The sequence below is a fragment of the Sesamum indicum genome, linkage group LG5, assembly GCF_026168435.1.
Source record: "Sesamum indicum cultivar Baizhima isolate 11 linkage group LG5, ASM2616843v1, whole genome shotgun sequence".
NCBI lineage: Eukaryota > Viridiplantae > Streptophyta > Magnoliopsida > Lamiales > Pedaliaceae > Sesamum > Sesamum indicum.
This window is the reverse complement of record NC_142661.1, coordinates 18,523,533-18,539,360: the sequence shown is the minus strand read 5'-3', so window position 1 is coordinate 18,539,360 and position 15,828 is coordinate 18,523,533. Positions and strand designations below refer to the sequence as shown.

The following is a 15,828-nucleotide window of genomic DNA, read 5'->3' as shown; positions in this document are numbered from 1 at the left end:
ACTTCTGATGGTTATTTTTGTTTAATAAATAGATCCCTCTATTTTAATCAAAATTTACCAAATTTACTGATGCATATTAGCAATGGATGATAGAATTTTATTGAAATGAATGCTCGTCTGTGATGATAGGACTCGTTATTGTCACGAGTCTGAATAATCATATCTCTTCTATTTATACTTTTTATTTTGATTTGTATTGCAAATTGAATCAACATAGAGTTTCTAAAGATTATTAAAAAAGTTACATATATTTCTTACTATTGATTATTAAATACATTAAAATATGTAATTTTCATTTAATTGATTATTATGGTTACAGGTAATATAGTTTAGCTTGTCATTAACTAATTAATTAATTAATTAATTAATTGCAGTAGATTAGTTCGTGTCGTGTCTGCCCACTAACTATAAATAGACGTACGGAATTTCAAATTCAAAGTCAACGTTTTTATGTAAATTAAATTACTAAGTCTAATTTTATGACTTATAATTAAGTATTGTAAAGAATACAATTAAAAGTATAATATTAATTATATTTTTTATATAATTGATTTGTTTTAATTTTTATTAATTACGAATATCTCCCTATAGTTTAAAAAATTAGAAATACACTATTATATTTGATAAAACATGTAATCTTTGGTTGCAGATCTGGAATTGACAATTTTGTCTTATTATATGTGAGTGTGTCTGTGCATTTAAATTGAACTAGGCAAATAAATTTTTTTAGAAAATACTATCCACTTAGTTCATAAAAATATTTTTAGATTTTTAGTAAAAAATAAATAAAAAATTACAATTTATAGTCAACACTAGCTCAACAAGAACATTTTTGTTAGTTCACCATAAAAATGAATGGAACCAAACTGAGATAAATGAATTGGGCTAATTGTTTGATGGGTGTTAAAACCAGAAAGTACTGATAATTTTTCAGACGAGAGGGCATTTATAATTATATCAAACCTCGTAACAACTCATTACAACTTATACACTTAATTTAAAAATAGGAATATGGTTGTATCATATAAATTCGCATGGTAATATGATAATTTATCTTTTCTGCTAATTATTTTATTATAATTTTTATTTTAATTATAATAATTAATCATAATAAAAAATTAATTTTTTTTAATTTTGGTGACAAATGATCATAATTGAAAATAGATTAATTTTATAAAAAAATTAAAAAAAAAAGACCACCATCTTTTTTCACGTAAAAAAAACTATTGTGACTTTTGACACTAATGATAATTTATTTTTTCTTACTATAGTTTTTATTTCTTTAATTTTCATGTGAAGGCTGATTTTTTAATCTTTCTATTAAGGAGTAATTGAGAATGAGTTGGAAAAGCAACAAATGCTAATTTGGGAAAATATTAAATTAACTCCACGGTAAGTTATATTATATATATTTCTATTTTAATTATTATTAATCTATTTAATTTTGTGGCCGTGGATTGCACTATCCTCCAAAACCTTTTTAACTAATCAATAATTGTCATCTTGCGACGCGTGTCCACTGAAATATACTTTTCTTTACTATTTTTTTTTTGTGAAAATTACCTTTTTTCTAATTTTATTATTAGGGTACTAATTGAGAATGAGTCGAGAAAGCAACAATTGCACCAAAGTTGCACTAAAACAAACAATTGGCATAAAGTGTTATTATTATTATTTTATATAAAATATTGATTAATTAAACAAATTAAAAAATAAATTCACAAGAAACATACAAATAATAAATTACCATCAAAACGGATTGTACATGCACTTATGAAATATTTTTAATTAATAAATAATTACTATTAGGGTGGAACGATAATGTCAACTAAAGTACATCAATACCCATATATTGATGAGACTCAAATCCATGACTTCTTGATCAAATTTATGGAACTCAAATATACAATCTGTTAATTATAATGTATTAATTTGGATTACATGTATTTTTTGGGTGAGAATGATGATTTTCAACGAAAATAAATAAAAATAAAAATTAAAAAGACACAATCAAAATATTACCCTAAAAAGTTAAAAGATGAAAATGTTAATCCACTTAAATTAGAGAACCAAAAATGCATTTAATCCTAATTTTACTATTTCAGTAATTTTTTTTTTCATTGGCAATTAAAAAACAATCAATTAATTATGCACACGAGTGAAAAGGAAAAACACTAACATAAAACAAATATTTTATTGGGCACTAAAAATTTGGGATCTCTATTATACATACGCCTTCTTGGGCTCTCCCTCTCTCCCCCCTCTCCCTCTCTCTCTCTCTCTCCTCTCTCTCTCTCTCTCTCTCGCTCGCTCTCGGCGGCTGCTGTTTGAAATCGTACCGACACTTTTGGTATTTGTTCTCCTTCTTGTTACGGCTGTGGTCTCTTTAATTTCCTTCTAAGCTTGGTACCATTTCTTAATTTTCCACACACTTTCAAAATACATGTTTTTTCATAATATATACATATATGTATATATATATATATATTCACTCTTCTCTTTATCTTCTTCTTTTCCTTTCTTGTGTTGATTCACCCCATTTGTGAGTATATATATATATATATATGTGTGTGTGTGTGTGTGTGTATTTTTATATTCAGACACTGTTAGGGCTTGTAGCTAGGTAGATCAAAATCGTTAAAGCGAGAATTATGGCACGCAGGTCCAGAAGAAAAAACGTTCTTTTTCTTGAACCTGAAAAATGTCGACCATGCATAGTGTATTCTTCAAAGAACAAGAAGGGATTGCCCTGAATGACAGTAACGCGCCACCGTCGGAAGTCGCGTGTTGGAATCTTGGGCTGGGATCTCAGCCAGCAGCGGCGGCGGCGGTAGCTTATAGTTACGGCGATGCTTTTATCCAGTCAAAGCTTGCAGCAGCTGTGCTGGAACTTTCTGCTGGTGGGAATCAGTTCAATGTGGGAAAGGTTTCTGAAGATCTGCAAGCCCTGGGAAAGGGAGATTCTACTCACTTCACTCTTTTCTCTGGTAATACTTTCTCAAACTATATACACAACTCTTAATTTATTTATTTATTTATATTCCTTTTTTTGGTTGGAAAAAAAAGCCTTTTATGTCTTTTTTCTATTTTATTTTGGAGAATAATGGTCACTAACAATTAGGTATATGAATAAATAAACAAATAGTGTTTTCAGAAATTTTTTTATTCAAATTAGGTTTTGTAAAATTCAACCATCACACAATAAATATAATACACTTGTCAAATAATTAATCGTCACTTTTCTTAAACTATACATTAATCACATAACAAATATATTAGAAACTTGTCATGTTTGGTCACATGAAATTTGAATTTGAATTTGAATTTTCCTTTTTTTCCCACTAAGTTTTGTTATGGAGAGAGCTAGAGTTTGGCCACAAGGGTTCCCCCTCCCCCCCTTCCTTTAAGATAAATTGTTTATCTTGTTAAGAATTATGCAATTAAAGGTGGATTTATGCATCGACCAACCCTAGATATATATTAAGTTCTTTTATTTTGAAATGAGATATAGTCATTTTGTGTCACTTTTTACTTGGAAAATATTTATGTAAAGTAGGTTTGATCAGATCAAATTAATTTCATATCAAGTTTACGTATACTTATCATATATTTGTCATTTTTTTGAAATTCTTTCTTTTTTTACATTAATTGTTTCACTTACCATATGATTACTTCAAATTTGATCAAATTAGATGCAGACTAAAATGATTCAACTGTTAAATGCTTATGTGATTGGGTGGTGTCCAATCTGATCGATTGGCACAAAAATTTCATACATTACAAATCATTATATATATAAAAGTACTCTTTGCATCCCATTCCATTTCTTTTGGCTACGTTTTGTGGTTGGCTTGGAATTTCTTGTAGTTGCTGAAATTTGAATCACCAAATTCACAGCTTGACAATCACTTGAATTTTTTATTACTATGTAGGAAAAGTTTTGTTGAAATTAAATTCGATGAAACTGAACTAATCACGTAAAAGTGTAATAAATTATTCTCCGTGAGCCGTACGTACATGTTGAATAACAAAAATACCTGCAACATATTAAATTTAAATAGCAAAAGAGAACGTGATGCGAATAGTAGGTCAAGTCCCTGTCTTATGCATTAAGTTTTAATTTTTCGATTGCAAAATAAGATGCAAAAAACACACATAAATATATTTTTGATTGAACTATATATTTGCTCTTTTTGTACATTTTATGTGGTATAAACTGAAAGGTTTTCACTCTAATTCTACGCACAATATTTTGTACTTCATATTGCTTGGAATCGATAATTTCGTATGATACGTTCTATATATAAGACATCATATGGATGATAAAAAGTGAATGGTAGAAAAATCTCAATGGAAATTTTGTGATACTTAAATATATATTTGATACTTTAATTCAGAACATTTCATTTTCAAAGAAAAATTTTATTACACTGAGAGTTAATAAATTAAATGATAAGATATACTTGATATAAGGTTTAGGATGCATATTTACACCTTAAAATTTTTTATCCAGATCAGATTTGGTCGAATCAAACCAATCACAAAGCGAGTATGATATGCTTATTATGTGATTGGTCACTTTCTTAAACTGTACACCAATTAAACTACGGTGTTGGTCCGATCCAACATATAATTACCTTATTCGTGGTGATGTGTTCCAAGAATTTGTTATTTCTTGGGAAATGAATCCCACCAAAAAAAAAAAAGCATGTTATAAACACTACTTTGAGTATAATTTCAAAATTTAATCCTTTTGAGTGAAAAGTTCTTAAAACCATGCAGTAATGAAAAAAGAATTCTTGATTATTAACCAATATTATTTTACTTTCATGCATACTTTTTATCCTATTTGTGATCGAATGTGTATGTTAATCCTATTATGTCGAATTTATAGCTAGCTATTAATTTATTCTTTACGGACAGTGAGAGAGCCTGTACTTCGTACCATAATTTAGAAAAGTGACTAGTAGTAGTGTCAGATATGATTGGTTTGATTAATCAAAGCTGATTACATTAAAAATATTTCACTTTGAATTTACGATGAATCACATCTTGCCAAACTACGTACGACATGAATTTTTTGCATGTATGTTTATGCTCAAAACTAAGATTTAGGACGCCGGTTAACACACATATTAAACAGATTATGATTTAGGTGATTCCAGAATTGCTGAAAACGGGGCCAAAAATCTGCAGACTCTCTCCTCATTCCAACCCTATCCCACCATGGACTATCAAGTCCCTTTCAAGCTTGGATTCGGCCAACCAATGGTAAAACACTCTTCACATATTCCGTAAGAAAAATGCAATTTTAGTCCTACAATTTAGGGGGTGTGATATTTTTTAATTGATTTGCACAATTTAACCTTATAATTTTAAAATTTTGATAATTTTAATCATTTTTTTGGCGAAAATTGCATGTGATATACACATGATGCAATAAAATTGGGATTACGATGGAAAAGGACTAAACTCTCCAAATATTTAAAGTTACATGCATGGCTAAATTGAAAAAAGTCGTGCAGGATAAAAATATTACTACTAAATTACAGGACTAAAATTGCATGTTTTTCGTGTATTCCAATGATGAACATGATCCTTCACCTATACTAGATGCAATCTGTTTCTTGAAATTGCACAGATTTGTGGACAATATCCTTATGCAGAGCATTGCTATGGCCTCTATTCAACTTACGGAACTCAAATTGCGGTTTGTGCTTATCTTCCTCTTCTTCTGCTTAAAATGTGTGATTCATTATAACTAGTGAATCAAAAACAGGGAGTTTCCTCTCTCAATAATGTCTTTCCAGGGCCGGATGATGCTACCGTTGAACATGGCTAGCGATGGTGCCCCGATTTTCGTTAATGCCAAGCAGTACAATGCTATCATGAGGCGCAGAAAGGCGCGTGCAAAGGCAGAATTACAGAACAAACTGCTCAAACGTCGCAAGGTAGAGCGAATACGGCTGAACATGATGCATCTGATTGATTTACATGCAATTTTGATTATATTTCTTCTTATGCTCCTCAGCCGTATCTGCACCTGTCGCGCCATCTCCATGCAATGAGGCGTCCTAGAGGCAGTGGCGGCCGGTTCCTCAACACGAAGACGATCATGAAACGAACTGATAAGGAAGAGAAGCAGCAGCCACAACGAACTGAGTCACAGATATTTGAAGTGCTGCAATCTGATGGAGCTGGGATTAATTCAAAGGGGCTGGCGAATGTGATCAGTGGATGCATTAGTCCAGCCGGCTCTGAGGTGACCAGTCAGCTGTTCTCCACTGCAACCATGATCCGCCGGTTTCAGATTAATCATCTGAACGCGTCGTTTCAGCCCGTCCGGGATTTGGCGAATACCGGGCTTGGGATCACTCTGGATGCTGGCAATTACCTGAAAGTCTGATGACGGCAACTGGTGGGGTTGGTATCCTGTGTTGTTGGCACCACCCCATCAGGCGATCTCTTCGGGGCAATTCATTCTTGGCTAATGATCTCCAACGACCTACAACTCGTTGAAGGTCGAAAAACGATACGTATGTAGACGTATAGATATACGTATACATATGTATCCATTGGCATGTTTGCGATTAGGTACTTTGTGTATGGCCTAATGCAGTCGACGCCAACTGTGAAGAATTCTCTAGTGAGTATCATGATGTGGTGTGTTTTTGTTCTGCATAATAATGTCTGAAGAAGTTGGATTCCTGATTCCAGTTTGTGATGTTGCGCTTGTTGAAATATGGAAAGGTGGTGATGTCTTCAGCTGTGAGCATTCTTCAGCTCGTGTTATATATGGAGTGACATGTCTTAGAGTCGTGTATTCAATGTGAGTAACATGTCCTGAAGTCGTGTAGAAAACGTGTGCGTTTTAGGGATTCAGTAATGGAGATTGGATAATCTTGAGGTTCTTGTATAAGAATGTCTCTAGTAATTATTGAATAATATTCTCTACTTTGTTTCGTAGTTATAAGTGAAACAATGCGCTCTCATTTTTCATCTTAAAAACTTTTCGTTACAATATTTCATTTTCTTAAATTATGAACAAAACGAAGGCGGAAATACATACACTGGGGTCTTCTCAGGAAGGCCCGAGATGAGTTAGGCATCTTATGGGCAGTGCGCTATTGAGGCCCAATAATATGCCCTTACGTATTTGTAATGGGCCTTATAGGTGGAAACGGTAAACTAAGCCCAATAATTTTACTGAGGCCCGCCTTCGACTCAGTAACATGCGACAAAAATAAACGTGGCTAGTTTAATAGCAACTATTGTGCCCAACGACGTCTCATTGATTGGCAAAACTCGCACTTTAAATGTCGCACCTTCTACTTCATAACCCCTTGCGCCATTACTGTTTCTCCCCACTCGCTCAGTTTCGCCTTCCGCTCACATCCTTCGTGCACCTTCAGTTTATCGGCAATCGGAGCTTGTTTAAAAGAAATTTTTGTCGGATCTCGACCTCAACATCCATGTCTAACCGCCCCAATTATCAAGGAGGCCGTCGCGGCGGCGGAGGCCGCGGAGGGGGACGCGGCGGCGGCAGAGGTGGAGGTCGTGGAGGCGGAGAGCAGCGCTGGTGGGATCCTGTTTGGAGAGCCGAACGTCTGCGGCAGAAAGCGGCTGAGGTACTCTTTGAATTTCTTGTTTGTGAAAAGCTGCAACCTTGGTAGTTTGTTGATTTTGGAAGAGAGAGAGACAGAAGTTTCTCCAAGCTTTATTTTAAAAATAGGGTGTAGATTGTGAGTAGGAGCGATTTTTGATACAAGAGAAGCAAGATATTTTATTTGAAGGATGGAGTTGTTTACTTACGGAGAAAGGTAAAGATTTATGCATGAAATGCTTCTGGAGAACCTGGTAGGGAGAGAAAGAAGTAAAGAACATTTGATTCGTCTCGTTAAAACAATTTACTATTTTTGAAGCTGGAATTGCATTCTGTTGGTGTCTATTGAAACGAAGTATCAAGAGCAATGTCAAGGCTGGCTGCTTGAAACCAACGAAGTAGAATTCCTCTACAAGTCCTATAGCTCAGAAGAAGTTATAATGTTCAACTATCTAATATACATCTGAAAAAAATTATGCTTGTCCAATTCGGCATATCATGAAACTTTTTGCTTGTCTGTAGATTGAGGTGATGGACCAGAATGAATGGTGGGGAAAAATGGAACAAATGAAGAGAGGAGGGGAGCAGGAGCTGATCATAAAGCGAAACTTCAGTAGAGATGATCAGCAAATCTTGGCTGATATGGCTTATCAGCTGGGTTTATACTTGTAAGTTTCTTTATCTCCTAGATACTGTTCTAATTTCAGTGAAGAATTGTGGTAACTACATGTCTCTTACAATCATTTTGTGCTCTGACCATCATCTTCTAAATTTTGTGGTTACACAAAACTTTGACAACATTAATTGTCTTGCTGCCTCAGCAGGATGTTTCGGACAATGGAATTGATTCAGTTTGAACTTTTGGTTAAACTAATTTGAAAGCAGATATTGGATATAGGAATGTTTTCAAGTGTTTGCGTTTAGATCTGATTAATTAAATTTAGTTCAATGGTTTATGCTGTTTCGGCACATGCATAAGCATAATAAAATAACAAGGAATTAAAAAGTTGCCTTTTTAGAATAACATGCTTTGGCACTTGGCAGTTAATTATATAGATAGAAGTTGCACAGCATAATTTGCAAATTCAAATCAAGCATTTACAGACATGTGCTTTATCAATTAGTTTGATGTGGTAAGATATAAAGTTTAAATCAACCACTCATATCAATGTGCTTGGCCAGTTGATTTGTACGGATATATATAGAACAATGCTTCTTGTTGAAGAATTTGTTCATTCAATCTTGTACTTGGAGAATGTCTTTGTTTCTTATGAAAGCAGCTATTATGTATTCTTTCCTGACAATATGATCATATGGTTGTTTATTTGTGGAAAGAAAGCCATGCATATAATAAGGGGAAGGCGCTGGTTGTGAGCAAAGTTCCATTGCCTAATTATCGTGCAGATCTTGATGAAAGGCATGGGTCCATGCAGAAAGAGGTACTTTGCGCTACTATTAGATTAGAGGGAAAAAATTAAGTATGTCAGTTTGGTTATGTTGCTTATGGCATTATGTGAGTTCTCCTTTTGGACAATATTTCAGATCAAAATGTCCACGGAGATTGAGAAAAGAGTTGGAAATTTATTGAACAGTTCCAATGGGACATCATCTGTCGAGACTGGCTCTTCTAGGTCCTCTGAGACTGAAGCATTACAATCCAAACCAGTTGAAATCGGCAGAGGGGCATCGCTATTGGAGATAGATACTGCATCCGAAGGACTTAATATGGAACTGAAACAAAAACAGGAAAAGATGAGGGTATATGACCGGATCTCAGGAAATTCTCTGGTTGTTTTCTGGAAATACTCATGAAATACTTGGCTTCTTGACTTGTAGGAAACTGATAATGTAAAGGCAATGCTAGAATTTAGAGAAAAGCTGCCAGCATTTAAACTGAAATCAGAATTCTTGAAAGCTGTAGCAGCAAATCAGGTATGAACTGTGATATTTTATTCTTTATTATTCATTATTTTATCCCTGCTGAACATGGCATCGTATAGTATTCAATGCTGCTAAATGGCAGCCTTTTCTCCCTTTTTACTACAGTTTCTTCTTTTCCTCAATTTCTTTCCATTTCCTTCTTAATTTTCTTCTTCTGCACCATATTTTCCTTCCCTGCTTCCTTTTCCTTATTTCTTCTTCATGTTTTCTGAAAAGATGATTTAAATTTTCTGAAATTCAAGATTATACTGAGTTGATTGCTGAAAATTTTTAAAACTGTAAATATGCTTAGTATTTTCTACAATTAGGTGCTAAAGATTATGTGTTTTTGTGCAACATTTTTCGTAGAAATTTTATCTAAAATTACACTTATGCACCTTATCTGATGAGGTGCATACCTTGCGCCCTGAGGTGCTTTGTCATTTAACAACTATAAATCATTTCAATGCTTTCTTTAGCCCTTCTAGAAAACATTGTGTCAAGGGAGTATATTTTTAATTTAATCTTCTTATGTAATGTTCTGAACAATGAAAATTAGTTCAAGTTTCTATGTAACGATTTTGCAAGGATTACTGATTTCTCTTTTTGTTTCTATTGATAATACAGGTTCTTGTAGTTTCAGGAGAGACTGGTTGTGGTAAAACTACCCAGCTTCCTCAGTTTATACTGGAAAACGAGATATCATCTCTACGAGGTGCTAGTTGTAGTATAATATGCACACAACCTCGTAGAATATCAGCTATATCAGTAGCAGCTCGAATATCCTCTGAAAGAGGAGAGAAGCTGGGTGAAACTGTAGGTTATCAGATTCGTTTAGAATCAAAGCGCTCTGCTCAAACAAGATTGCTGTTTTGCACAACTGGGGTGTTACTCCGGCAGCTGGTATTATGTTTTTACCTTGCATTTCATTTTTGTTGTTGATATTTGTACTTTGTTCATAAGAAATGCTGAAAAACTCTAGAAAGCTTGAGGTGCCTTTTCTGGTAGATGAAGTTCACAAAAGAGGCATAAATGAAGACTTCTCAAAAGTTCTGTAGAACAGAAAAGTTCTGTGGTTGTTTTCTTTTCCTTTTGAAATTTAGGGTTTTACTTCTTTTTCCTTCCTGCTTACAGGTGCAGGACCCAGATTTAACAGGAATCACTCACTTGCTGGTAGATGAAATTCATGAAAGAGGCATGAATGAGGACTTCCTGCTAATAATATTGCATGACCTCCTTCCTCGCCGTCCTGACCTGCGTCTTATCCTTATGAGTGCCACTATCAATGCTGACTTATTCTCCAAATACTTTGGAAATGCTCCAACAATTCATATACCTGTATGGAATCTTATGCATAATCTCATCGGTGTCCAGTGTTTTCATCAAGATGTATTCTTTCTCACACAGTATCTGGGCATGATTTTGCTCGCAGGGATTCACATTTCCAGTGAAAGAATTTTATTTAGAAAATGTCTTGGAGAAAACACGCTACAATATCCAATCAGAGTTTGAGAATTTTCGAGGAAATTCAAGAAGAGGACGGCGACAGCAGGAGTCTAGAAAAGATCCTTTGACAGAATTATTTGAGGTATGGTTGTCATTATTAGTTCTTTCAATCTTCATTTTTCTTGTGATTGAATTGATTAATCTTACTGGATATCAGATTGCTTTTTATGGTTTCATCTGATTATATTTTTTAATTTGTTAGCATCTTGTTCTACTTTTGTTCTTGAGCCTAAGAAGCCATCTTCAAGCATATTTTATGTTATAATTAACATAGAACGGTTAAGGGTTCTTCAAGCTCAAGAAGCTCATGTTGATGCTATTGAATTGACATGTCAGGTCATAATCTTCCGAGCTTCCTATTCTATTTATGCATAAAAGTAAACTTAATGGTTATGATCAAAAGTCAATTTCTTTAATTTTCAGATGGTGTATGCATGTGACGGTTACTTGAAGTTGTAGGATGAAGAGGCTGATGCTTGTTGACATGAAAGAGATGAATGGATTGATAGTTATCTATACATGTTGGATATGAAAAAAGAATGTCCCACAGATGATGTGGTTAACAGAAGGAGGATATCAATGTAACTAAATAACTATTAATCAAAGTCTATTATAATAGCGGCAAGTAAAAGTATCTTTTGGTTTAAGGGATCAAGGAATGCAAAGTATTGATGGAGGGAAGGGGAAATATGGCAGTAGTTCGATCATGCTCTAAAATCTAAATTTTTGGGACACTAGAGCTCACCTGGAAACCGAGCCAGTTAGCAAATTAAAAAATAATAACAAAAAGTTATCAGTCTTGCATTTGTGGAGTGTGGACCATTAAATATATATTTGTTTATATTCATAAGATGTCTCGCATTTCATTCATTTTTCTCTGGCATATTCCTATACTATACGTGAAATTATCAGTCAGTTTGACTCTGACATGCAAGAGGAACTTTATAATTTTTCTATAGAAAGTTTCCGGTTAGTGTCTACGAGCACCCTTTTTGACACTTTTCATTTTATATAATCTAAAAGTTGTGTTTAGCCTATGCTGGTTCCTGCTAGTATGGCAGTCCCTCTCCCATGTTCATGTAAACATTGCATATAACTGAAGATCCATGAGTTGTCATGCTCGCTCCATGTTTATTCTAGATTTTCTACATTTCACCAGATTCTTGATCTTTTCTTCTGTTCAGGATGCTGACATTGATGCCCTCTTCAAGGGATACAGCACAAGCACCAGGCGATCTCTTGAGGCTTGGTCTGGTTCTCAGCTGGATTTGGGCCTTGTACGTATCTGCAGAGTTTTATAATTATTATAAGAAAAGCTTTCAGAGGCTTATTTTCCTATCTAATTGCTTTTTCCTTGAAGGTGGAATCAACAGTTGAGTATATATGTCGACATGAAGGTAGTGGAGCAATTCTTGTTTTCCTTACTGGTTGGGATGATATTTCAAAGCTTCATGATAAACTCAAAGTAAACAATTTCCTCGGAGACACAAATAAGTTTTTAGTTCTTCCTCTCCACGGTTCAATGCCCACAATCAACCAGCGGGAAATTTTTGATCGTCCACCGCCCAATGTTAGGTAAGCATCTATATTTTTTATTTTTTCTAATATATGTTATACAGAAAGAAGCATTAGGGTAAATGTAGGTCTTCAATGCTGCAGCATGGTTGACCTTGGGTTCCCCAGTATGCCCTAGAAACTCACTTGAGAATCTTCTATGCTGGTGGAGATAATTTCCTTCCTGCATGATACAAACAGAATGGTTAACTGTTAGTTGTTTCTACTTTCCACCTGCTGTCTCATGTGATGCATGGGTGATTATCGCCATCGGTTTGAATTTGTTATCTATTGTAGTATTACAGGTTGGCTGTTGTCAAACATCTCACCACATAATTTGGTGAGAAATATAGTTTCAAACTGATTTGGGTGGTGTTGCCAGTACTTGGTTTGTTTCATAAAAAAGAAACTTTTAGGGATTAATTGGTTTCTTATTCATTTTCTTCAGTTTCTATCCTGATAACTGACAGCTTTGATGCTATTCTGCAGAAAGATTGTGCTAGCAACCAACATTGCTGAGAGCAGTATTACCATAGATGACGTTGTGTATGTTGTAGACTGTGGAAAGGCAAAGGAGACTAGTTATGATGCTCTTAATAAGCTGGCTTGCCTTTTACCTTCATGGATTTCTAAGGCATCAGCACACCAGGTATTTGTATTTATTTGATTATCTTGTGTATATCACAGTTCCACTCTGAAATTTTTCTTTGCAAGTAACATGAACCTTGCTTTCATCGACTTGCCACATTTTTCCTTCATGCTATCTTCTGGGTAATTGTAGAGGCGTGGTCGGGCTGGTCGCGTGCAACCAGGAGTGTGCTATAGACTATATCCCAAAATGATCCATGATGCTATGCCCCAGTATCAACTGCCTGAAATGCTTCGAACACCTCTGCAAGAGCTATGTCTGCATATCAAGAGTTTGCAGCTTGGAGCAATTAGTATGTTTTTGGCCAAGGCACTTCAACCACCTGATCCTCTCTCTGTTGAAAATGCCATTGAGCTTCTCAAAACAATTGGTGCTCTAGATGATAGAGAAGAGCTCACTCCTCTTGGTGTGTGGTATTTCATGTCTGTTGTCTCCTTTCAGTTTCTGGATCAAACTTTTTTTCTGAAAAAATAATAACTACTATCACTTACTAGGACGACATCTTTGCACTTTGCCTTTGGACCCAAATATTGGAAAGATGCTTCTCATGGGTTCCATCTTCCAGTGCCTTAACCCTGCACTAACAATAGCTGCTGCTCTTGCTCATCGGGACCCATTTGTCCTTCCACTAAATAGGAAAGAGGAAGCAGATGCTGCAAAGAGATCCTTTGCTGGTGATTCGTGCAGGTTAGGCTACAGAAAAATCCACATTTACTTTGATCTAATAACATGACCACTTGCTTCAGATAAATACATTGGCATTATTGGTTATGATTCTCTGCTAATGCGAGAATTTTCTTGTCTTGGAAACAGCGATCACATTGCACTTCTTAAAGCATTTGAAGGATGGAAAGATGCTAAACGAAATAGAAAGGATAGAACTTTCTGTTGGGAGAATTTTCTGTCACCAGTAACCATGCAAATGATGGAAGATATGAGAAATCAGTTTCTAGATTTACTGTCAGGCATTGGTTTTGTAGATAAATCACAAGGTCCCAAGGTAAGCATCTGACTTTGCTAATCTCCTATTTGCATTTGGATATTCACTTTATAAACCAAATTTCAAATAATAAGAAGAAATAGTTCTTATAATGATCCTTTAAAAATTACTATCACCTGCTCATTCACATGATTCATTGAGTTCATATCTTATTCTGCAGGCATATAACCAATACAGTGATGATTTGGAGATGGTATGTGCCATACTTTGTGCTGGACTTTACCCAAATGTTGTGCAGTGCAAAAGACGAGGAAAGCGAACAGCATTCTACACTAAAGAAGTTGGGAAAGTTGACATTCATCCAGCTTCAGTCAATGCTGGCGTTCATCTTTTCCCTCTTCCATACATGGTCTACAGTGAAAAGGTCAAAACCAGTAGCATATACATAAGAGATTCCACCAATATATCAGATTATGCTCTATTGATGTTTGGTGGTAATCTTATTCCTAGCAAAAGTGGAGATGGCATTGAAATGCTTGGTGGATACCTTCACTTTTCTGCATCAAAGACTGTATTGGACTTGATACGGGTAAATTTTGGACACCCCCCCGCCCCCTGTGATGTACCATGACAGTGTTTATTTCTGAATTTTCTTCTATTTATTTCCATGTATGAGCTTAAATTTTCCTAAAAACAATATATATTGAGACTGAGAGAATTGTTTCAACAAGTAAAAAGGAGATGAAGAGAAGAGCATATAGCATGTGTATAGCTGGAAGCTTATAATTTGTTTTTTTTATTATTACTTTGCAGAAATTGCGTGGAGAGCTTGACAAGCTTCTATCAAGGAAGATTGAGGAGCCAGGCCTGGATATTACAGTGGAGGGAAAGGGTGTTGTTGCTGCTGTAGTCGAGTTGCTGCACAGTCAAGATGTGCATTATAGGTGACTTCACATCCTTACATCACTGCCGGTTAATGTGTATGACCATTAGAATATTCATACCATTAGATCGGACACTGTGATGCAAATTTTGAGTTATATGTGGTTCTTCAAACAATTACTCAGTGCACAACAGGAAACTAGAGGCGTTTAGCTACTAGGCATATTTCTGTAACGGGAAAAAGTCAGTTGCAAGTATATTGATGTATTCATTAACATTGTGATATTGAGTGATTCCATCCAATGAAGGAAGGATGCAAAAATTGAAGATGCTGTTTTCTGGTACTATTTTCGATTTTTGTCCCATAATCCCTCTAGACATTATAACATCTTTTACTAAGTTACATTGACAATTATGCGATGAGGAATTCCTGGGTTTTCCCAGTCTCTTTGGTCTCTAGTTGAGTTTTTCCTCAGAAGAACTTTTCCTGCCGCCCCCCACCCCCGCCGATTGGCCTACTTCGTCAGAATTCATATAGTATTTGTATTTCCAGAAATTGTCCAAATCATCGATGATCCAGTGGGTGTTGATGAAGCTGGATCCTTTCTTTCCGTTGAATTCGATCTCGACGCCATTTGTATTTCCTATGTAAGTTGGGATAGTCTCCAAGAACTTTGACAAAATGCAACATTTGGGATGCCTCACCTAAATGATGTCGTTAATCAAGGTTTTTATGGGATTACATGTCTAATTTTCATAAGCTGAAGTCGCTGT

General features: G+C 35.0%; 2 protein-coding genes across 4 annotated transcripts; both read left to right on the top strand.

The window, feature by feature from the left end:
* Positions 1-2,222: 2,222 nt before the first annotated feature.
* LOC105161718 (nuclear transcription factor Y subunit A-2-like) lies at positions 2,223-6,966 on the top strand. Of its 2 annotated transcripts, none has more exons than XM_011079509.3 (6): positions 2,223-2,350; positions 2,663-2,987; positions 5,156-5,271; positions 5,642-5,710; positions 5,811-5,951; positions 6,032-6,966. In XM_011079509.3, the coding sequence occupies exons 2-6, from the start codon at positions 2,702-2,704 to the stop codon at positions 6,404-6,406; spliced, it is 987 nt and encodes a 328-aa protein (XP_011077811.2). In that variant the 5' UTR covers positions 2,223-2,350; positions 2,663-2,701; the 3' UTR covers positions 6,407-6,966. The 2 variants fall into 2 exon arrangements, with proteins under 2 accessions (XP_011077811.2, XP_011077810.2); XM_011079508.3 differs by having other exon boundaries at positions 5,144-5,271.
* Positions 6,967-7,304: 338 nt separating this feature from the next.
* Positions 7,305-15,381, top strand: LOC105161717 (RNA helicase family protein). 2 transcript variants are annotated; one of them, XM_011079507.3, is made up of 16 exons: positions 7,305-7,628; positions 8,126-8,271; positions 8,943-9,042; positions 9,146-9,361; positions 9,440-9,535; positions 10,151-10,426; positions 10,658-10,861; positions 10,956-11,111; positions 12,214-12,306; positions 12,390-12,604; positions 13,073-13,232; positions 13,365-13,638; positions 13,727-13,919; positions 14,046-14,232; positions 14,393-14,761; positions 14,986-15,381. In XM_011079507.3, the coding sequence occupies exons 1-16, from the start codon at positions 7,317-7,319 to the stop codon at positions 15,118-15,120; spliced, it is 3,132 nt and encodes a 1,043-aa protein (XP_011077809.1). In that variant the 5' UTR covers positions 7,305-7,316; the 3' UTR covers positions 15,121-15,381. The 2 variants fall into 2 exon arrangements, with proteins under 2 accessions (XP_011077809.1, XP_020549589.1); XM_020693930.2 differs by lacking the exon at positions 7,305-7,628 and having other exon boundaries at positions 8,131-8,271; positions 8,939-9,042.
* Positions 15,382-15,828: the final 447 nt, after the last annotated feature.

Coding starts and splice junctions, on each gene's coding strand:
- LOC105161718 (XM_011079508.3), top strand. CDS start 2,702: ATGTCGACCATGCATAGTGTATTCTTCAAAGAACAAGAAGGGATTGCC. Junction 5,272..5,641: donor TTGGATTCGGCCAACCAATG/GTAAAACACTCT, acceptor GAAATTGCACAG/ATTTGTGGACAATATCCTTA. Junction 5,711..5,810: donor CTTACGGAACTCAAATTGCG/GTTTGTGCTTAT, acceptor ATGTCTTTCCAG/GGCCGGATGATGCTACCGTT.
- LOC105161717 (XM_011079507.3), top strand. CDS start 7,317: ATGTCGCACCTTCTACTTCATAACCCCTTGCGCCATTACTGTTTCTCC. Junction 8,272..8,942: donor TATCAGCTGGGTTTATACTT/GTAAGTTTCTTT, acceptor GTGGAAAGAAAG/CCATGCATATAATAAGGGGA. Junction 9,043..9,145: donor ATGGGTCCATGCAGAAAGAG/GTACTTTGCGCT, acceptor ACAATATTTCAG/ATCAAAATGTCCACGGAGAT.